The 24500-nt window shown below is 44.7% G+C and overlaps 1 protein-coding gene across 1 annotated transcript in view; it reads right to left on the bottom strand.

Moving 5' to 3' along the window:
- Positions 1-16031: 16031 nt before the first annotated feature.
- The window catches only part of LOC147747820 (dimethylaniline monooxygenase [N-oxide-forming] 2-like), a 286573-nt gene continuing 278104 nt past the window's right edge, over positions 16032-24500 (bottom strand). The window contains exon 9 of the mRNA XM_086956221.1: positions 16032-17820. Coding sequence (XP_086812347.1) covers positions 17478-17820 — 343 coding nt within the window. The 3' untranslated portion in view covers positions 16032-17477. The remainder of the gene's footprint in view (positions 17821-24500) is intronic.

The raw sequence follows: 24500 nt of genomic DNA, 5'->3' as shown, positions 1-24500 counted from the left end.
ACAAGCGCGCCTGCAATGCACTGCTGATGACGTCACATATTACATCACTCATTACATCGTCAGTGACATCACTTAAGACATCACTGAGTAAAATTTCCAGCTAACTATACCACATTCTCCTGCGCAGCGGACGCGCTTGATTCACTAGGCACTTGCGGTACTGCTTGAGAAGTGTGCCTGTAATTTTAAACTGTGACTCGTGTTTGTATTTTAAATTCCTCTTGCTCTTACCTGCTCAACTTCAGGTCGGCGCCACGTTCCACCGCGGCAAGTGCCGTTTGCTGTGGAGGGCGGTTTCCAACTTTGGCACGCCCCCTGAGGGTGTCACACTTCCGCCAGAGGCGGGGACGGTGACTATTTAGTCAGCTCCACATTCTCCCGTGCAGCGGACGCGCGCGCCGGGTAGCCGGCGGGTCGCCAAAGGCGAGCCCGACCACGCCAGGCCGTCGCCAGACGCCAGGAATACTGGTTGGTAAGCATAGTAAATGGCCCCTTACATGCGAGAGGAGCTACTCGCCCTCTGCGGCAAGGGTGTCTGCATAACCCATCTCTGGCACCCTGGCACCCTAAGTTTGTGGTGTAAACATTGCGTTTTTGAGGCCACTGAGGTCCCCCAAACCCCCCCAGTCCCTACCCCCATACCATAAAAAATTGAAAATCAGAAGATTTTCATCCTAAACTGCAGGTCTTTGGTCAATCATTATGAAGACGTCTTTGAACTTCTTGCGGACCAAACTCCTGACATTTTATGTATAACTGAGACCTGCTTAGTTGATGAGTCAGGGGTTATTCCAGCACTGGCCCTTCCCCCAGGCTATTCTATTCGTGTTCAGAATAGGCTTAAGGGGAGGGGAGGGGGACTGGCTGTAAACCTTAAATCAAGTTTCTCCTGTAGCCTTTCCCCTGCTAATATCGCTGACTGCGAAAGTGCTCTATTTAAGATCAGGATCTCTGACACTTTTACTCTCACTGGCCTTCTGATATACTGCCTCCCTGGGCCAGCAAGCACTTTTCAAGAATCCCTGGCCTCGACTATCTCGACCTTAATCCTTCAGTCAGCCAACCTTAGTGTTCTGGGGGACTTAAACCTTCATCTTGAGTGTCTCGACTCCCCGGCTATACTGAACTTCCTGGGTGACCTGGAGGCTTGCCAACTAGTTCAGCTGGTCAAGGGGCCCTCGCATTCAGCAGGTCACCTGCTGGATCCCGTCTTTTCCAACATCCAGAACATTACTGTCTACACTCCCCTTCCTCTAAGCTGGTTGGACCACTTTCTCATCCATATTTCTATCAGGATACCAGCTGGTCCTCGACTAAGGCCTCCCCCCCCCCTTTGGAGACGTCCTTGGCACAAACTTGACGGTGCCCTATTTGAATCCAGACTTAAAGCCTCACGTCCGGCATGGCCTACCAATCTGGAGGAGGCTGATGAAGTCTATAGGGAATGGATTATTGACTCACTGGATCACTTCATTCCCAAGAAAATGTCAAGGCCCAAACGTGAACAGGCCCACTCATGGTACTCTGAGGCACTCGCAAATGAAAAAAAACACTGTAAAGTCCTTGAACGCAAGTGGAGGCGTTCATATGACCCTCTAGCAAAAGCCAACTGCAGATCAGCCACCAAAGCCTATTATAAGCAGATAAAAAAGGCTAAAGCCATTCATTACACTAATCTGATTAATTCCAGCACTAACCATTCGAAAACCATCTTTTCCCTGATAAAGGATCTGTCCAAAACTCCTGAGACAACTGAAAATGTAATGCACAGTGCAAAGAGCTAGCTTGCTTTTTTGTAGAAAAAGTCAAAGGCATCTACAACGCCTTAAACTCTAGCGTATCGGCCCGCCCCCCTGTGAAACCACAGTTTCATCCGTACTCTCCCACTCTCTCCCATCTTTTCCACTACTCTCTCAGATCGATCTAGAGCTTCTGGCCGCTTAAGTGAAGTCCGGGTCACCAGATGACCCGGTCAAACTTGAGGCGTTCAGACTATATCATGACTCCATTCTGCTGGAGGGACGGGAGCTGACTAATCGATCTCTCCAATTAGCCACGCTTCCCAGCTCCTGAAAGCATGCTTAGGTGGTTCCCTTGTTAAAAGAAACCACCTTGAACCACTCACGGCCGGACAGCCACAGGCCTATCTCTCTACCGCCGTATCTGGCCAAGGTGATGGAATCCCACATGAACGCTGCCTTGACCAGGTACTTGGAGACTAATGATATTCTGGCCGAATCCCAAAATGGCTTTAGAACTAATCACAGCACGGAGTCGGCCCTCCTGGCAGTCACTGAACAGCTGAGGGTGGCACAAGAGCTGGGAAATACTTCTGCCCTTATCCTGCTGGATCTGAGTGCGGCCTTCGACACGGTCTCCCACAGGATTTTGCTCAAACGTCTTGGGGAGATCGGGGTCGGGGGCAACGCCCTGGATTGCTTTGCGTCATTCCTATCTGACTTCTCCTTCCAGGTGCACGCCCCTCTGTACTTGTCCAGCAGGTTCCCCCTTAGCTGTGGGGTCCCTCAGGGGTCAGCTCTCAGCCCTACGCTGTTTAATGTGTATGTCCGCCCCTTGGCTATGTTAGCCAGAGAACGGGAAATTAAATTAACATCATATGCTGACGACACACAGCTTATTTTCACCTTTTCCAACAATGCTGAGTCAGACCGAGCTAAATTTGGTGAAGATCTAATGGCCATCGCCAGCTGACTGTCAGAGAACTGCCTTCAACTCAATGCATCTAAAACTGAGGTGCTCATAATCGGTCGGGATCCACAGAAGTGGGATGAGCACTGGTGGCCCCCTCCATTAGGCCTGTCCCGACCCCGAAACAGGAAGTTAAAAATCTAAGGGTCCTGTTGGACAATGCTCTAGCTCTGGACTCCCATGCAAAAAGAGTGGCAGGTACCTGCTATGGGCGTTTACGCTCCCTTAAGCCCATCCTGGGATTCTTTGAGCCTTCCACCGGCAGATAATAGTACAATCCATGGTCATTTCACATCTGGACTATTGCAACGTCCTCCTGCTAGGCTCCAATCTGACGGTCATTAAAAGACTGCAGAGGGCTCAGAATGCGGCTGCTCGCACTCTGCTTGCCCTGCCGAAATACTGCTCTGTCTCACAGGCTCTAGCCCGGTTGCATTGGCTGCCTGTAAAAGAGAGAATCCAATTTAAAACCCTCTGCCTCGCTCATAAAATTCTTCTACGGACATGGCCCCCAAATACTGCAGGGACTCTGCACTTTCTACACCCCTATGCGTGCTCTCCGGTCTGCAGATCTCTATCTTGCCTGCACCACTAGGGTTCGCAGGAGCAGAGCGGGCGGACACTCATTCAAGCACAAGGCTCCATTACTCTGAAATTCTATTCCATTACAGGCACGGTCTACTACGAATCATCAGCTTTTCCGCAAATTAATCAAAACCTGGTTATTTTCTTTCATCTAATCAGCCCTAGTGTCGGTTACCTTCCACCTCTCTACTCTCTCTATACGTGTCCGCCATATCACACATGTCCGCGAGCGCTGGGACGCCCCGTTGCTGGGGTAGCCATGCGCTATATAAAATCACTTAACATAACATAACATAACATAAATTGTATTTCCTCAATATACGTAATTTCTAAAGATATCAATAAATAAACAAATATGTGAGGTACTAAGCATTGTTATTTATCTCAAAGTCTGTAATGAAGATCTTTGGTTATATTGATAAGCAGCAAGCCCCTTTCAACTGTAAGATAACTGCAATTGTGACTGCCTGTTTAGTAGTTAAAAATAGCAATATTATGTGTTTAGAGGAGTTTGGATGAATTTTGGGCCCGCTGCTAATGCATCTGTTGCACCATTCAGACCATGACCCTGTTGTCTGCAAGGTAACTGCACTTGTGGCTACCTATTTAGTAGTAAAATATATACTTTTCCAAACTTTTCTCCAGAGGAGACCCCCTTAACCTTCCAGTCGGGCTATCTCACTTTGCTCGCTCGCTACTTAAAACTCATCCACAACTTTTACAGGAAATGTCATCAGCCACCATTCCTGACAATCTGTGGTCAGCTGCAACATCTCGAGGAATAGCAGAGGCTAAGGAAGGGCAAACATTCACTCGCTGGAGATCCAAGGGCGCCTGTGGCAAGCCTCGCCAAAATAGTGCATGTACCAACCTGCTGTATATACATGTGTGGCTGCTTCTGTTCTACCCGCTCTGCATGTTCAGCCCATTACTTGTACTCAATCTTTGAACGGTTTGCTACCAAACATACTGCAACTGCTCTGCTTCACTGGTGAACTATTTCCGACACTGGACTGATCCACAGGGACAGTTCATAACCTCAACGAACCCAATGGATATTACCAACATTATTTCATTATCCAAGTGAAATGACTAACCACACTGGATGTGCTCAGGCTGTCCCACTGCATCAAGCCTTTGGAGCCCACTAACAGGCATACTACATGACTCGGGTGAACTATTCATCCATAGTGTCTGTCACCACACGGTTAATGATCCTTTATCATCCAATCCACCCTGCATCCTAGGGAAATCCCCGATATTACTTAATTACTTCCAAATAGCATTAATCAACCACGCTGCATTCCAGGGCTAGTCACCCCTCACATTGCAAATCAGGAACAATAACAAGCAACATAGTAGTAGTAGTAATAGTACCCTAATGACACTAACCTACCACAGTGGACTACATCCCGGGGAGCTATATGATCACAGTAGGAATTCTAGCAAACCGCAATTCACTGCATCTGAAAGTACTCAAACCTGTACACATACCCTGCAGTGCATCCTGGGCCTCTAATATATTTTACATTTTTGCACCATAGGGGTGCTAATGCTCAACTCTGCCACATGCCATAGAGGTATTAACACCGCATCCAGGGACACTAAGCTAAAGCACATACACCATGACATTTCTTGCAAATGGTTGCAAACATTACACAAACTTGGATATTCTACTTAGGGACAGGAAGAGCTGCATTTCTACCTGAATACATACACCACACAATCACAGCCTCCTTAGGACACTAACCACCCACAATATACTCTCCAGAGATTAACCACCAAACGGGACAGTACCCTAGGGACTCTCAGCGACCGCGCAGGACAGAGTCCTTAGAATATAAAGACCACATTGCACGTTATCCTATGGACGCTAAGCCATCACACTGCACCTTTGGAATATTGACCGATATGCTCCACTACATCACGAACCAGTACCACTACATAGCATTACTGCACTGCATTCTAAAGAATCTAATTTGGGTAACTGCAAGGGAGCCTTGGACCACTAATCAACCACTTTGCATCACATCCAAGGAAAACTCATAACATCATTCTTCTAGGTCGATTTATAGTTCTTATCCTAAACTGGCTTTAAACTGCATACAAAAATACATGTTTACCATACGTGTTAATCATTTCCACCTCTGTAATATTGAAAGATTGATGCCAATTAAATATAATGTATTGGATTGGACTGCAGCATTTGTATTACGCTTTACAACTGTAATTCTTCACCAATTTTCTGCATCAGTCAAACCAGTTTCCTTCGTCAAAGCTAGTATATTTAACGTGTTGGGACCCTTGGCCTGATTTAGGTGTTGGCAGTCCTGGGACCACTGTCGTTTTTTGGCAGTCCAACCTACTGCATACCCTGCGGTCCAGCTGCCTGATTACGATGCGGACGATGAGACCGCCATCTAACAGACTGCTGTACAGATATTGGAGACACCATGAGATCTGAGCACTGTAAATGTAAATGTAAATGTAAATGTATAGGCATTTATATAGCGCACTACTTACCCGGAGGGTCCCAAGGCGCTTCGACCACTGCGAAACCCTTCCTGGCTTCCCTGAGAGATGGTCCCTTAATGGGTATCTCCAGGGTGAGACCAGGCATCCCCGGCGGTCTGGTGGGGCCGTTAGTGAAGATGAGGCAAGCTAATGCCCAGAGTTGCCGAGTGTGATCGCTGATCAGAGTGGGCACCGAGGCGAGAGAATTATCGAGTCCGCTGACCCTGGTCCAGAAACCTGCCGCGCCGGGAATCGAACCCTGGTCCCGGGCCGTCCTCTGCTCTCGGGTCTGCCGCCTCTAACCAGTGAGCCACACTACTTCACTGCTGCACTCTCAGCAGTGGTGGTGGGGAAAGCAGCACTCAATGGTGGGGGTGCTGATATGGGCACGGCCGTCAGGATTACAACCTGCCACTCCGCCGACCTTTTCCTGGCAGGGCACCATGAAAAACGTTTGCAGAAAGGCAGGTTTTGGGGTTGAAAACATGTCTTCAGGTCGAGGTTGACATGTTCATGGTGATACCTATGCGTGCCCCTATGCCATCTGCAGGGTTGCTTGCACTGTTGCTCCTGCAGACCATGCTGCAGGGAAACAAGGTGCCCACCTGCCCAGATGGATTTCAGCATGGCCAGCACTGGCTGCAGCTCTTAACTTGAGCCGCAGCATTGCGTGGCCATGACTACAGCACAGACACACCACCAGCCCTGCAGTGATATCGTAATACGGCGTTCGTGATGCCACCTGCTTGTCAGTGTTTTCCCGACTGCCGCTGGCTGGCTGTGTGCCCACCAACATCTAGACCAGGCCCTTAGTCTGTCCACTCCACTTACTCCAATTGCTCTCCTTTTTGTTTTTATTTAAGTGGAATGGAACTTTGCAACAACTTTGCCCATCATGCGCTTGAATAAATGACCCATGCAAATTGTACGTGTGAATTGCAACCAATTCTAATTACCATTGGGTGCTGTAATTAATGGGTGCACAATTTGCATCTGATTCTGAGTTGCACTTACCCTTCTGGATTGGGGAGTTATGCATACGTGGTACATGATTTCACCTAGTCCTTGTATGCACAAACTAGGATTAGGTGGAATGTGCATCCAAAATGTGCAGCAAATTTTACCTGCTATAAATTGTGGAAGCAAGCTCCTGCATCAGGTACAATATGCAATCTATCTATAGTCCTTTTTAGGTCGAGGACCGTAGGCTACGCTTGCGCAGTCTCAGTCAGAGAATTAATGTTTTCTAGAGTGGGGCTTGAACACGCCCCTCTTCTCCATTGGCTGGCTTCCTAAACGGAGGCCAGCCATTGGAGGAGAGGGGCATCACTCTGTTCAAGCCCCGTCTTTTTCCGATTCGGAGCGTCTTTTTTCGCTTCTTTCTTGTTTTCTTTCTCTCCTCTTCCCATTGGCTGGAATTTTACCTTCCAGCCAATGGGAAGAGGAGAGAAAGAAAACCACGCCCCTGAATCAGAAAATGACTGTGCTTTCTCCGAGGCATTTCTGCCTCGCCTCGGAGAAAGATGGTGGTGTGGAGCTGCCATCAGTCTCATAATCATGGCTTTCTTATAGTGCTCTGAACTTTTTACCTTCGTTCTCAATGAAGCCAAACAACGACCTAAGCGCCGTCAGGGGGTCACGGTGTGCAGGCAACCAACCACAGACGCACGAACAACTTCACACGAAAGTGCATCAGAAAGAGATTCGGAATGGCGGACCGTGAAGGACATGAGAAAGAGAAGTGGACGACTACCGTTATTGTCAGTTCGGGGCTGGAGGTACGTGAATCAGTTCTCTCTTATCAGCTTCCACCCCCCCTTCCTTTAATATACAGCGTGCTCAATTATTCTATCTGAAGCGTACCGATGCGCAAGGTGAAGGTACTCGGCACCCAAGCGGTGGTCCGTGTGGTCGAGCCGAGTTTGTCTGGGCAAAGGTCTTCTGGGGTGGCATTGGCGGCAGAGGAGATGAACAGTCAAGTTGCGCTGCAAGCCCCAAATCCCGGTTGCTGATGAGATGAACCATAAGTGAAGTAAATTGAAATAATTGAGAGTAATTGGTAGACACACACCCGCCTCTAGTTACAGGCTCCCGAAGGATGTAAGTTTGACTGCCCGGTTCTGATGCCATTGCATCTGCGGTGGCATTTGGCGGCAATGTTTTAAAATGCACAACCCGGGTTCAATGGAGCCCAGCGAGGTGGCCGTAGCTTGAAGCCCATTGGGAAGGGAGGTGAGGCTGTAGGGGGAGTGGCGCAGTCAGGAAATCGAGTAAAAGGCTCAAAGAATGGACCCACAGTTCCCTAATTTATTTTGGTGCATCGTGATTAGGTGAAGGGAGCATCAGAACTGTGGCTTCGGCTGGTGTGGTTCTTGGGCGAGGGGTAGGGGTAGCAGTGCCCCCCCACCCCATTTCTGCAGCGCGGCTCATGGCTATATATAGGCCGTCGTATAATTAAGGCCTTTACTAGTACAAATACTTAGCAGGTAGCTTGTATCGCGCTGCCACAGGGAGAGTTCACCAGTCTGCAGGAGCACGGCTGAAACAGTATGTGTGGGAACTGACATGGTGAAGGTCCCTGGTGCAAGACCGAGCGGGCGCACACACACAAAGCCAGTTATGGTTCCTTTGAAGGTGAGCATTAGTTTTTGGAGGAATGGCTAAGGACCAAAGGGCCCGGTGGCAATGGATGCAGCGCTTAGCGGAGCGTGGGCCAAAATATCAAATTATAGAAGAGATTGAGTCACCTGGATCCGCTGCACGTAAGTGTAGGCTGAAGACGGGTCTTCCCTCTGTACCGTGGGAGTGACCATGTTTCGAGAGACGAATAGTGCACTGTGAGCGGGAGGGCTTGTATTATAGTGCTGCAGACCTATTTCACGAGGTCTCCTATTGAAAAACTGTTGGAATGTAGCATGGAGGCGTTCGTGTACTACAATATTATTGTTATTAATTTTAGCAGACTAGTATTCTGTTCATTGGACTATGTAAATATGTAACTTCTAGATTTTTTCAGAGCTACCTGCATTTTGGATTTAACACCGGGCTGGCCCCACACCTGCTGTGTGTGTGAGCAGGGTAAGGTCTGCTCAGCTACAATGTCGCACGTGCCTAGCGACATAGTTGGCCCATTAATTTAAAGCGAGGACTTTCGGTGACAATGCTGTGGGCTGCTTGACAAACAGAAGGCGAAGCAGCTGAGATCGGAGGGGCAGGACGTGCCTGTAATTTTCTAATTTAAAAAGAAAACCGTTTCCGTAATTTTATTGAAAGTCAACCAGTCCCAGGTCGGGTAATAAATGTTTGAGCTGAAAGTCATTCAGGGACTCCCCTGCAAAACAAAAGGCAGACAAACAGGTAAACATTAGAAAAACCCTGCTTACCAGGGTGCTTGCCTTCCTGACAGAAACGCAAATAGGTGCAACCGGTTACCCAGCAAATGTGAAGGGTGCTCTGGAGCCAGTATTGGCTTTAATTAAGGGAATCACTCGAAGATAGAATACGATGTCATTCGATACAGTCTGGGTCTATTAAAAATCAACATCTGGGAAGCATCATTTTTTTGCTTTAACTTTTTGCGCATTTTGCAGCAATCTTACATCAATCAATCAATCAATAAATCATTACACTTGTATAGCACGCTACTCACCCGGAAGGGTCTCAAGGCGCTGGGGGAGAGGGGTCCGTTACTGCTCGAAAAGCCAGGTCTTGCGCTGCTTTCTGAAGGAGAGATGGTCCTGGGTTAGCTGAAGGTGGATGGGGAGGGAGTTCCATGTCTTGGCTGCCAGGTAGGAGAAGGATCTTCCTCCGGCGGTGGCTCTGCGGATGGGTGGAACGGCGGCGAGGGCGTGGCTGGTCGATTGTAGCTGGCGGGTGGGCGTGTAGAAGGTCAGGCGGTTGTTGAGGTACTTGCAACCAGGTTTGCCCAGCAGAGCGTAATTTCGCTGCAGGCTGGTTCTGAAGGGTGAATTCGGCAACTCACATGGCGCTGCTAATTAAGGTCTTGCACTGTGCTATTTTCGCAAATGTTTGTTTTATGGACCTTGGTACAAACAGCACACATGAGTGATTTAGCGGTCTGAAACAAATTGGTGACGCTTTTGCGACTTGGAAAAGCTTTGTACACCAGGCCCAAAAATGCTAACGTACATTTTACAAAGTGGCAACGAAAAAAAAACAAAAAACAGCAAAACATGCAGCAAGGCAAATCAGTTTTTTTGTAGGACTCATAATTTTCCCGTACAACTGGATTACTTTGTGGATGTTACACAATAAATAGACGGAAATGTGACCAGCGGAAAGGCTAACAAGACTAGAAAAGTCCTAGGTGGCAGTGTGCAGAGCAGTGGTGTCTGACACAGCGAGGTGAGCCGTGCAGTGTGCAGTGCACATATGGCCACGAGGGCCGATGACCCTGGAGTCAGTGACCTCACCACTGGCAAAGCACAGCGCAGGCACCAGATGAGAGATGACCTCACCGCCCGAACTGAAGCTCAACTTGTGAGAAGCAGGGTGGGAGAAACGCAAGGTGTCTGTTTCCGCTTCCTGTCCGGCCTTGATAGAGCCAGGAGTTCTTCACAGGAAGCACACAACGACGAGAAGAGCCATGTGGCATTCTTCATTTGCAAACCAGAAAACAATGATATAACACTCATTCTTCCCTCCGGTTCCCCCGTGTAGCTTCAAATTAGTGTACAATACGAATTCACGAAAACCATAACTCCGCAAAAGAGTTATTCAAAATTGTAAAGGAGCTTAGTAATCCATACAGCACCTCACAAACCCTTACCCCCTCAACTGAGGCCTGTGAACGGATCAGCACCTTCTTTTCCGAAAAGATCAATACAATTTACTCTAGCTTCACCCCCTCCCATTCCACTATCCTATCTGACAACCCTGACGAAAACTCGCCAACACCTGACAACCCAGACGCAGGCCATTCCCCACGTCTAACTAACTTTCAACCGCTTTCCGAAAATGAGGTATTATCGGTTCTTAAAACAATCAAATCCAGCTCTCCTGCAGACCCATGTCCTCATTTTGTGTTTTCCGAAATTGCACCGATTCTCTGCCCTTTTATCACCAAACTGTTCAATCAGTCCCTCACTACTGCGTCTTTTCCAGAATCCTGGAAACACGCATCTGTAACCCCCCTCCTGAAGAAAGCCGGATCCGACATCCTTAATCCGGAGAATTACAGGCCAATTTCTCAGCTCCCCTACCTCTCCAAGGCTTTGGAGAAAATGGTCAATACACAACTATCCAGATACCTGGAAGACAACTCACTCCTGGACCCCACCCAGACCGGCTTTAGCGCCCATAACAGCACCGAAGCAACGTTGCTGGCAGTGTCGGATAGTGTCAGATGCATCACAGACCAAGGGGGATCTGTGGCTCTGATACTGCTAGACCTGTCAGCAGCGTTTGACACGGTATCACATGATTGCCTACTAAACATCCTCCGGAGCAAAGGAGTGCAATCTACAGCGTTAAGATGGATCAATTCATTCCTTAGCAACCGCACCCAAGCAGTGCACATGGGCCAATTCCATTCAAAACCCCGTCCCATCGGCTGTGGGGTCCCACAAGGGGCCTCACTAAGCCCCACTCTCTTTAATGTCTACGTTTCATCTCTGGCCGACATTGGAAGAAAGTGGGGCATCGGCATATGTTCTTACGCCGATGACACACAGCTGATGGTGACAATGGACGAAGGCTCGGAAACAACTAAGGAAAAACTACACAGCTGTCTCTCCAAAATGGCAGAATGGATGCGCAACCACTGCCTAAAACTAAATGCCGGGAAATCAGAGATACTACTGTTCGGAGGAGCCAAACTATCATGGAACGATACGTGGTGGCCACCGTCAGTAGGATCAGCCCCCATCCCGAAACAGTACGCCAGAAACCTTGGTATCATGATGGACGACGCACTGTCCATGAAGGACCACATACGCATACTTTGGGGCAAAGGCTTTGCAATTCTCAAACTCCTGGCCAAAATTTTCTCTTGGATACCGCTGAATTGTCGACGCACAATCACCCAGGCCCTCCTGGTTAGCCGCCTGGATTACGGCAATGCCTTGTTCGAAGGGATGAACGAGCAACTGTTCTCCCGCCTACAGGTCCTACAAAACCAGGCGGCCAAACTGGTCTGCAACAAAGGCAAACGAGATTCGGCATCCGCATGTCTAAAAAAACTTCACTGGCTACCAATGCGCCAGAGGGCCACCTTCAAATTGCTCTGCCACGCGCACAGAGCCCTTCACAAAACAGGCCCTACCATCCTGCAAGGAAAAATCGAATTCTATATCCCCAACAGGAATCTAAGATCCAACAGTTCAGCCCTGGCGAAATCCAAGCGCATCTACAAGGCAAGGACAGGCGGACGCGCCTTCTCATACCTGGCGGCTAAAAGATGGAACGAGTTACCTATGGACCTCAGACACACCACAAACTACCTTCAATTCCGCCAAAAACTAAAAACCCACCTCTTTCCCAAAAACTAACTCCCTTGCACAGTTTCAGTAGTCTCCTTTTTCTTATAGCGCCCGTGATATCCCATGGGATGAGTGTCGCGCTCTATAAATGCCAGAAATAAATCAAGGCTGATAGTCACTCAACATAGTTGTTGTCAGACTGGGGAATGTTGTGAGCATCTTACTTCCTCCAGTTCCCTGTGGGGTCCTGGGTTATGTACCAGGAGGCCCTACGCTTATGGAAGGGGTTGGATTAGCAGATCATCTTTCTGTTAACCCAACATCTTTCAGGGTCTCATAAAAAATTCTGACTAAAGGCCTGTGTGTTCTACCTTTTCTGTGGGCGCCTTAGAAAGTTCTTTCAGGTGGAATTGTTTGATGTGGCACCCAGGCCCCGCATTTTGGACAGCCTTTGAAGGAGGCTCAGTGCATTTTTTGCTTACGGAGGTAGTTTTTGGTAGTCAGTCACTTAAAGGGGCATCCAGTGGAGAGAAAAACAGTTCAGTTCCCAGGTCTGCATCCCTAGTCATCATCAACAGATTTTTCTTGCCTCTGTTCCCTGCTTTTGCTCGATTTTCTTGCCTCTGTTCCCTGCTTGCGCCTCTGTTCCCTGATTTTGCCTCTGTTCCCTGCTCGTGCCTCTGTTCCCTGCTTGTGATCCGGTGTTCGTGCCTCTGTTCCCTGTTCATGCCTCTGTTCCCTGTCGTGCCTCTGTTCCCTGTTCGTGCCTCTGTTCCCTGTTCGTGCCTCTATTCCCTGTTCGCGCCTATGTTTCCTGTTCGTGCCTCTGTTCCCTGCTCGTTCCTCTGTTCCCTGCTTGTGCCTCTGTTCCCTGCTTGTGACTCTGTTCTCTGCTTGTTCCTCTGTTCCCTGCTTGTTCCTCTGTTCCCTGCTTGTGCCTCTGTTCCCTGCTTGTGCCTCTGTTTCCCGCTTGTGCCTCTGTTCCCTGCTCGTGCCTCTGTTCCCTACTTGTGATCCGGATTTTGTGCCTCTGTTCCCTGCTCGTGCCTCTGTTACCTGCTCGTGCCTCTGTTACCTGCTTGTGATCCAGTTTTCGTGCCTCTGTTCCCTGTTCGTGCCTCTGTTACCTGTTCGTGCCTCTGTTCCCTGTTCGTGCCTCAGTTACCTGCTTGTGCTTCTGTTACCTGCTTGTGATCCGGTTTTCATTCCTCTGTTTCCTGTTCGTGCCTCTGTTCCCTGTTCATGCCTCTGTTCCCTGCTTGTGCCTCTGTTCCCTGCTTGTGATCCGTTTTTTGTGCCTCTGTTCCCTGCTTGTGCCTCTGTTCCCTGCTTGTGCCTCTGTTCCCTGCTTGTGCCTCTGTTCCCTGCTTGTGATCTGGTTTTTCGTGCCTCTGTTCCCTGCTTGTGATCCGGTTTTTCGTGCCTCTGTTCCCTAGGGCGTTACTGGGCAGAGAGCTGTGTCTGTGTGTGGCTCTCTGTGTGTGGCTCTGTCTGTGTGTGGCTCTGTCTGTGTGTGTCTCTGTCTGTGTGCGGCTCTGTCTGTGTGTGGTTCTGTCTGTGTGTGGCTCTCTGTGTGTGTGGCTCTGTGTGTGTGTGTGTGGCTCTGTCTGTGTGTGTGTGGCTCTGTCTGTGTGTGTGTGGCTCTGTCAGTGTGTGGCTCTGTCTGTATGTGTGGCTCTGTCTGTGTGTGTGTGTGTGCGGGTCTGTCTGTGTGTGTGTGTGTGGCTCTGTCTGCGTGTGTGTGTGACTGTGTGTGTGTGTGTGGCTCTGTGTGTGTGTGTGGCTCTGTCTGTGTGTGGCTCTGTCTGTGAGTAGCTCTGTCTGTGTGTGTGTGTGTGGCTCTGTCTGTGTGTGTGTGGCTCTGTGTGTGTGTGTGTGGCTCTTTGTGTGTGTGTGGCTCTGTGTCCGCTAATACTCTCTACTAATCTCTAATGCTCACCTATTGCCATTGTAAATGACAATACCATTTATTTCTGTAAATAAAAAAAATTGCCATTTGATATGCCAATAGGTATAACTTCTAAAAAAAACGAGACTATTGCATTGTAAATGCTTGTTTCAGGTGCAAATGGGAATTTGCACATACAAATAGACAACTGACTCACATATAATAAGAGCCCTTATGCTTTATATTGCTTTTTGTGCTTTTAGTGAAATTAGCTTTTTTCGTTGCTCAGTTCAGCAGTTTTGCAACACCATTAAACATGGAACAAGGATTATTTTATTAGCATTTTCAATAATTTTGTCTAATCTCTAATATCGCGAATGAGACTCATTGGAATACATTAGAACTCAAACAGATATTAATCCTAAATGAAGAAGACCACATCTCTAGCCACCATATAATATATATATAAAATATGTATAAAAGATAAACCATGAGTGTTTGTCTCTCACTTCCTCAAGGACATTTCAACATGAGCTCTCCATAAGGAGAGACAGTTTGAAGCAGAAGTAATCAACTTAGACAGACAGATGGACAGATGAATAGATAGGAAAACATGAACTTTTTTATATAAAATTCTTAAGGAAAAGAAAACATTTTATACATATATAGAACAGTATACATTCACATTTTATGACATTAAACATTACATGTATACATTCCACAGTAATATGCATACTGACCTGTATTAGGGCATTAAAATGTGTTTTTGTTACTTCATATAAAAGGACAATAAAGATATGTGAAAAGGAAAGACCAGTAGAAATATGCAAGAGAGTATTAGTCGATTTCCGAGTCCTAGGATGGCAAAGTATTACTTGAGCATGGTTGCACATTCTGCGTATATTTGCTGTTTTTGCAGCAGTGCAAAGTGTCTGTATCAAAGGCTTTGATTATTGATATTTCACATTACAATATGAATTTGCCATTTTGCAACTTTTTTGTTTGCCTTAACATGAAAGTATAATTGTATATATTATTTTTAACATCTCAATTGATTTCTATTGTTATGTTATTGTGTTATGGATTATTATTATGAAATAAATATATTATGTTATGTTTGGCATTCACAAAGGCCACTTGGTAGCCCAAGGTAAGTGGCCACCAGACACTCAAATAAACAAACACTATAATTAACATATGCCATATGCAATCAAACCCTTCGGAAAACGTGTTAGACAGCATATTGCTGAAATCTCCCTAAAAGTAATTGTATAATTTAGAGCCATCCCCCATTAGAGGCAAATATTTGATGTTTTTATGAGACAATTTGGATCTCACCTATGCAGAAGTATTGTTTATTAGCAGCAGAGTTCATATTTTTCTTTTGGAAGCGACCTTTAATGCTGAGATGCTGAATCAACGTGTCACAACTTGTAATCATTTGCTGTCTGAACCCAACACGCCAGATTAAGGGGCATATGTCCAATAGAATTGATGGAGCGTGGCGTTAGCCTGCTTGTCATAACAGTGCGCTCCCCCACTTCTGAAACACAGGGTTGCACCATATTTACAACAATACCGTGTTTAGCTGCCACGCGCCAATGCAGAAACTCTTGCACCATAGTGCAAGGGTGTCTGCATTGAGGGAAAGATTGTTTATGTGCAGTAAGATGTCCCTTCTTGCACATATAAAATCTTTAAATGGTGTTTTGTAACTTCTATGTGTGTTGCTTAATGCAGCACACATAGAAGTTGCAAAACATAATTTTCTTTATTGATTGAAGGGACACCTTACTGCACATAAACAATCAACGGTGTTTTGCTATTTACATGTGTGCTGCACAACGCAGCACACATGGAAACCTAAAAAATGAGGAGAAATAAAACATTTCTCCTCGTTGCACCAGAGTAAGACCAGGCTTCCCCTGGTCCTAATTTTGGCACCGCCCCATATTTACGCCACCCTTGTAAATATAGGACAGCATTTAAATCAATGGGTGTTGCAGTGGACCCCCCACGCAACACCCATTGCCCTTCCCTTTCACGCTAAGCATAGCGTGAAAGGATGCCTTATTTACAAGGCAGCGTGAAGTCATGTTAAGTGGCTTAACGCTGCCTTGTAAATAAGGCAAAGCCACTATCGCCACCACAACATCATGAAAAGTGACGTTGTGGTGGCGATAGGGGCTTGTAAATATGCCCTTAAGTTTTATACATAGAGGGGAGTATATGGAGAGACATCCAGATTCAAAATATATAGAGACAAACATTTTTGTGAGAAAGTGATCTTTCTCTCTTTGATGATGTGACACAATTTGAGATTTTCATGTGCTACCCAAAAAGAAATGTGTTTTTTCTCTGTAAATGATTATATTGACTGGTGTCTCCGCAGCAGGCCTTTTACAGTTAAAAAGCTGTGTGAGGTGATGTCTCGTAAGGTATTAAAAAAAAGTACAAGTATGGTAACTGACATGGGGCCAGATGTACCACTCATTTTGCTGTCGCAAAAAGGAATTAGCCTTTTTGCGACTGCTAAAAAGGGTTGTACGCATGTACAAACCCTATTACCGACTCGCAGAATAGGGTTTGCGAGTCACTATTAGAAAGTGGCGTGCCAAGGCATCACTTCCTAATAGCAAGTCACACTGGTATGTACTTATTGTTTTGTGACCGCAAATGCGGTGTCTAAACAATTACAGTTACCACCTACTTGAAGTAGGTGGTAAGCCAGTCGCAAACACGAATGGGTCCCCAGGAGACCCCTTCCCCTTTGTGAATGTATGCGAAAATATTTTTATTAAGAGCAGGCAGTGGTCCCATAAACCACTGTCTGACCTTGAAAAATGAAAAGAAAACTTTTAATTTCTTTATATGAAACACATCCAGTTTTCCTTTAAGGAAAACGGTCTGCATTTGGAAAAAAAAGTTCCTTTCTTTAAAAAGCCTATACAGACATGGTGATCCGCTGTCCCCAGCAGATCAACATCCCAGTGATGTGTTATTCCTAAGGGATCGCAAATTGCGACCTACTTCATTCATATTAATGAGGAGGGTCTTTGGTGACCCCATTAGGAATCGCAAACAGTGTCTGAGACACTGTTGTACTTTCCATTTTGCTAATTGTGAGTCGCAAAATGGAATGGTCTTACATCTGGCCCAATATGGAAGGTGCGCTTTAGTCATAGATCCAAACAGCTCTAGAGAAGTAAATGGACACTTAAATTATTGAGGAAGTAGCATTAAAATTACTTATATAGACAAAAACAATGAGAGCCAATATAATAAAACAGCCTCTATACATTTGTGGACGGATTGTATATTAGAAATAATTTTTATGCTGGTTATATAAATATAAAAATTGAAGCAAACAAAGCAAGGAGACCAAGAAGTCCAAGCATGGTGGAAAGAGGAGACCTCTTGGTCTTCTTCACCACCCGCATCTTCATGGGTGTCACTACCCGGTCCCACTTGGTCAGGATGGCGTTCCGTGCTCCATCCCATTTCCCTGGACCAGTCAGTCGGTACTGTGGTGATGTGCAAGCACTGAAGAAGACTTCCAGTGCAAGTCTGGGATCACTCAGAAGGAGGTGGAAGAAACTGGGCTTGACGCCGATCTCTGAAGCTAGCTCGTCAATGTATTCGATGAACTCGATTTGAAATGAGTTTTCCTCGATGGTCCCATACCTTAATGAAAGAACACAGCATTTATTAAAAGATAGAGACATGACTTGTGGTTTTATATGGGAAACTCTAACTAGGGAGAATATGTCTACTGCTCTGTCATTGGGTAGATATGTCTAGTTGGGTTCAGGGTAATAAAGGCAACCATGCTCGCTCACTTTCACAAAGCCTTTTGCTTCAAACTCCTATGACTCAGATTAAGCCTCATTAAGATGACTGGGATTCCTTCAAATAGTTTCACCTCTTCCCCATGTCACTGCAAAGTATAGAGTCCCATGCTTTTGAATGTTAGTTATTGGAACTGAGGGCTATTAATTCATATTTTGAACACAGTTACTTACTTTCAGGAAGTCTGGCCAGTTTTTAAGCACAACCAGATGTAGAAGAAAATGGAATTGTGGCCAATTGATATGCAGTCATTCCATGAGAGTCACATAATGGTTCTCCTATATCTTTAGAGGGGTTGCATAGCTATAGGCTTACGTAAAGTGTAAATCAGAAGCTAAATGGAAGTTAGTGTGCAGTGCATTCGATGTGCAAATCTGAGCAGCACATTGTAGCAGTGATAAAAAGTGGGGTACATCACTGAAGAAATATCCATGCATAGGAAGTAGAGGTGTGGAAGACTGTTAACGAGCATAAAAGAGCAAAGTACAAGAGTAGAAACAAAAAGTTGTGGTACATTGTGAGCAATAGTAAAGGTAATGTATATGTGATACCGGGTTATGAAATAATATATAGCACATGCAGCGGATCAATATTGCATGTGAAAATTTTCTATTTATGCAAGGACTATGGTATATGCCGCATTATCACACCAGATGCATAAGAGATATGCAAGGCAGCTACAGAATGGGAAAATAAGAATTCAAGGGAAGCAAGTAAAGGCAAAGCAAACAAGGTCACAAATGGTACTTGCTGGAAGTCCAAGGTGGGGATCAGGTTGACTGATCAAAGCCACCACGAGCAGTGTGCCCCACAAGCTACTTCCATTAAGTAAAAACCCTGGCTCCGCTGGCCAACCTTGTGAAAAAACAGAGGATTTGAGATCATCATGTATGCTGATGACACTCAACTAATTATCTCTATCGTTGATTAGTGTGATGAAATAAGGGATAATGTAGTCGAGCGTCTTTTTCATGTGTCAGAGGGGCTGCATCTCCACTGTCTGAAATTAAATGCAGATAAATCCGAAATATTGTTTGGAAGTGCTGAAAAATGTAGTTCCTATCGTAGTGGCCAGCTATATTGGACACTGCACCGAAACTCAAAAATGTGGTTACAAATGTGGGCGTTTTCATCGATTATACTCTGTCCCTACAAGAACAAGTCACCAGAGTTCGAGGGACGTGGTTGGGACTGCTACGTATCTTCGGAAATGGTCCAGGCGGATCCCAGTAACTTGGAGAAGTAACATAATCCAAGCTTTAATCCTGAGTAGTCTCATTATCCAGGAACCAGTTACTGACTCAGACTAGCGCTTTACAAATACCAAATACAAAAAAATAGGCTGTTAAATAGAGAAGTAAGGCATGATAGTGGTTTAAAGTGGAAGTGTATATCTAAAAAAGGGTTTGTGGATAAAAATTATTTAACTAAAAAAAAAAGGGGTTTTGTGACCCCAAGTAATGTGTCTACTCATCCACTCACACTCACTTCATTCACCACTTGTCACAGACTCTCGTCCACTCACATCCACTCACACACATGCTCACAAGTACAGATATGCAATTTCAAAAAAACGTTATTAGTTTTAAAAACAAAAACCATAAAAATTATACAGCACCATTAAAAATATAAAAACATACAATTCATGGTATAAATTGTAATAGACACTCCAATAAAATACACAAAAATATAATCATTAGGATCAATATTAAAAAAAGGGGGAAATAACGGGCTGTCAGTAATTAAACGTACAAATTCATAGCTAGTAAATAAGAGGCTGCCTACTGGTGTTGGGGAATTATTAATTTTCCATACAGTTTCTAGATCTCAGCGAGGATTTCAAGAAGCCTACTACAAGTGGAATACATTCAGGTTTCAACATTTGTAGGTCAAAGAGAGCTGGGCATACCTGTATAAAGTTCAGCCTTTTTAACAAAGGGGTTAAAAAAACTACGGGGCACTTCATAAAATCTACAGAAAAGCATAGGGCCTCATTTATGAGAAATGACGCATCGCTGCGTGAAAGCAGCGATGCGTTACTTCTCAGTGCGCACTCCTTGCGACATTCCTCATGCGTCATATTTAATGTATGACGCATCATGTTGCAAGGAGTTACAGATATGTCAGTTTTTCTGACGTATCTGTAAGCGCAAAAGTTACACATTGCTGGAGTGTGTCACAAAAGTGACACAACTCCAGCAATGCGTCCTTTCACATGGGGCAAGCCCCATGTGAAAGGGCCTGCGTCAGTCTTACGCCTGCTGTGAGGCAGACGCAAGATTTTGACGCAACGGCGTCCTAAAAGTGACGCAGTGAAATCCCATAGATTTCCCTGCGTCACTTCTACGACCCTTCCTTGCGTCAATTCGCCCCCCTTGCATACATTATACCTGGCGCAGGTATAATGTGGCGCAGGGGTTTACAAACTGACGCATCTACCTAGATGCGTCAGTTTGTAAATATGGCGCAACAAGGCGCATTTTTTACGCCACTGGTGCGTCACAAAAAGTGACGCACCGGCGGCGTAAAAGTGATGCACAGCCTCATAAATGAGGCCCATAAAGTGCAGCAAATCCTGTGGAGACACACCGTCGCAGCCACAGAATGCTAGCACTTGCCCTCTACAACTCCCTTTTTGGACAGCAAGTAAAAAATGGAAATAATCCAAACGTAACCTGATTAATAAAAAGCGCTCATGGGACGACAAAGGCCACAAAAGATATGGTTCAATGGATGGTGTGGTTTTTAGCATCACAAATTTACAGACACTCAGTTTGCACAGTTCTACCCCATCTCTATTGAGCCTTTTAAGGGAGGAAAAAGACTTTCTTACAAAAACTACATGCGCAACGGTAATAAAATCAGACTTTAAAAAAAGGTCTGGACGCCCCAGCTCTTCAAAGCATCCCTTTAAATACTATAACCAAGGAATGCGTAACATATATTCAAGACTCAGAACTTCTCGCAAAATCTGATGATTAAGAACTAGCGGCCACATGCATCAAAGTCCGGTTTTGCGATTCCTAATTTGCGATTTTTAGGGAATCGCAAATAAGGAATCGCAAAACGGGATGCATGATTGAAAGTGCATTAAATTAGCGATTCGGTAAAAATCGCAATTTTTACCGAATCGCAAATATTATGCGAATTCCAATTTGCGAATTGGCAATTCCCATTGATTCCTATGGGCCAAAAGGCCCATAGGAATCAATGAGAATTGCGAATTCGCAAATTAGAATTCGCAAAATGTTGATGCATTCCATGGGTGCAGGGGGGGGGGGTCCAAAGAACCCCCCCTGCACCGCTGAAATGTATTTTGAAGTGCATGTTTCAAACACACATGTCCTAAGGAGGACATGTGTGTCTGTAACATGACAGTGTTTTGAAATGCAAATTAGAGCATTTTAACACATTTTCGCAAATTACCACGTGGTTCAACCTCGTGTTAATTTGCACCCCCTAATTGCGAATTCGCAATTTTAAAATTAATCATGCATTGCTTTTAAGGAATCGCAAATTTGCGATTCCTTAAAAGCAAACGCATTTTTGGAATTCGCTAAAAATAGCGATTTTACCAAAAATGCTTGATGCATCCCAAAAACCTATTTAGGAATCGCAAACGGCCGAATTTTGCGTTTCGCACCGCTTGCACTTCCTAAATAGGTTGATGCATGTGGCCGTAGGTCTTTGTTTAGCCAAGTTTTAAGCCAAAACAGCAGAGGGCGCAAGGCAAAAATATCAGAAATAAATGGTAACCCCATTTCTTCGTGCACCACCAAATTTGAACATCCTCTAGGCACCCCAATAAGTTGTTTAAAAAAGTTATTCTCCACCATCTGGAGTACATCAGTTACAGAATAGCCCCATAGCTCGCTCCCATAACTGGCAATAGCAACACTTTTGACCTGATATAATTTCAACATGGCTGCAATAGGGCGCTTACCTATTTTTGCGGCAAAGTTGAAAATAGCTGCGTTTGCCCTTAAAACGTCCCCCTTTTTCCTCTGAATAAGGGCCCCACCAGTTCAAGTGGTCATCTAATTAAAAAAAACAGATATGAAAAAGTCGGGTCAGAGGCACTTTCTCATCAGCCTCTTTAAAGGGTACTGCTTCTTAGGGAGGATCCCGACCTGCATAATATAGGACTTGGAGTTATTAACAGCTAGGTCACAGGCCACCATAAAATTCCTAAAAGTGTAAAGTGGCATCTGGAGACCCCTTGGCGTCTTTGCTATGAGGATAGAGTCATCCGCATATAGCAGGAAGGGCAGTCCTCTACGCCCTGCATAAGGAAAGTTGGCCCCTGTTTCTACCAAAACCTTTCAAGCAAAACAAACAGAGCCTCAGGAAGGACCTATATTTCTTTTTAACATTGAATAAATCTAATCATTTTTTTGAAGAGATGCCAAAGAGAGAAACTGTGAGGTATTATTCGAAACAAATTTATTAATATTTTCACATTTTTATAAAAAGGAATTTTTTTAGACACATTTTTTCAACTAAATTGTTCATTATATAGTCAGCAAAAAATTGATCAAGTTTACAAACATACTTTTATGAAAGAAAAAACATTACATTAAGAGTGCCCTCTAATAGCAGCTAATCTAAACATTCATGCAAACATACTTACATACCAGTCATACTGTGGTCTATTCTAAAAGTAACATGTCTGTCATCACACATACAAAAGACTAATTTATACAAGACAAAAAAAACTAAAACAATTGGCAATTCTGAGGTGTACTAAGTGGAATACACATGGGAACCTAGATGGTATAGTCCTACTAGTTATGATGGGAATGACTAGTTGGTATCCATGACAAATGATGTTAGGCCGACGTACGTTTCGGTGAGAGCCACCTTCCTCAGGGCCAGAGACAACATAAACAACAATTTATACAAAAAGATTGTTAAAAAATTGAGGGCATCAGACAAATTTTCTGCAAAGTAAAAAGAACACAAGAAAAACCATGTAAATGTACATATTTCTAAGACTTCTTTATATAACATTCTCAATCAATGGTATCATATATATATGCATAACTAAATTATAGAAGTAGCAACTGAGTGCTCTTAGTTAACACAAACTCCTTATAAGAAGGTGAAGTAGAAAGGTCAATGAAAGGTTCAGCAGTGAGAGGGGAAGAAGTCAGATCCTAGTCATTCCCTTTATATTTTCTGCACCCAAGAGGTGATATAGTTAAGTGCATTTAGTGCTTATAGAGTATATACTAAGGTGCTGATATGTGATATTGGCAGTGCGATCAAAAGAAATTACCAGTGATGTAATCTTTGTAGTCACTGAATGTCTATTGGGGCAGGTCCTGGACAGTCTATGGTTTAAGACAAGAACTAGAAGGCAAAAAGGAACTTTCATGATTATCTGTAGGCATAGGGTAGTGTTAGAAAGATGTCAATAAGGTTGCGCTATGTTACCTATGTTAACGGCGCGGGATCAGCTGGTTGAAGAGACCGTTTTTTCATGAGGCAGAGAATAGCAAAAGTTTTGTATAAACATTAAACATAACCTATTAAATGCTTAGCCATATGTAACACCGCAGATGGATATAGCTGTGTGGCGAGTTTTTGTGAAATACCTGTTTGTATCTAATTATGGATGTTGGAAAATCCTCTCATTGCGCCTTTAATTGTATGCTAAAAACAAACAGGACAGAGATGCTTTACTGTATTTTATTGCGTGCACAGGCGATCGTTAATTCTAAAGCGGTGCTTTTCCTAGTAGTTCAAAAGGTCAGCTTTGTAAAAGGCAAAGAATGAATAAAGCCTATGTATGTTATATTATGTTGTGGTAGAAGGTTTTACAACACTAACAGAAACAGTTATAATAACTATGAGAGAAGCATAATGCTGATTTTAATAGTACTGCCTATTAGTGCTTTTATGCAACAACCGAAGGGTTACTAATCTGTCTTTATTTTGAAAGTAGCGTGGTAAATGAATAAATGGTGCTAGGTGACAGACTCATGTTGTTTTGCAAAGCTTATTTAAGATCGCGTTGACGGCGCGCCTCGTGAAATAACTCGACATATAAGTCTTACCTTGTGCGAAGACGTTATGTTGCCGCTACGGTGGGTTCCTAGATTCGCAGCCCAGGCTTGACAATATCTATCACCGAGCCTTAAAGATAATATGGATTGCCGAAAGGCTAAATGAGTTTACATGAACGCCAAAGATAATGGCATAAAGTTAAATTGTGCTATGAGTTTTGAAAAAGGGCGGTTTACATAGCGGCAGATAATGGCATGAAGTTAAATTGTGCTATGAGTTTTGAAAAAGGGCGGTTTACATAGCGGCAGCCTACGATGACATTAGGGAATTTTTAACAACGGGCTGACTGGCGAATTACACTTAAAAGGGGAAAATACATAGCGGTTGCAGGCATTTAGTACGATGTCATAATCTAAACGTATTTAGCGGTTCGGTGATTGCCAACAGGTGAAAATGCATAGACACAGAAAACGGGTTTCTTGCTCTGCATTTTTTTAAGAGAAGGG

This window comes from Lissotriton vulgaris, chromosome 1_1 (assembly GCF_964263255.1).
Source record: "Lissotriton vulgaris chromosome 1_1, aLisVul1.2, whole genome shotgun sequence".
NCBI lineage: Eukaryota > Metazoa > Chordata > Amphibia > Caudata > Salamandridae > Lissotriton > Lissotriton vulgaris.
Note: the sequence above shows the minus strand (reverse complement) of the source record. Positions and strands in the feature narration are given on the sequence as shown.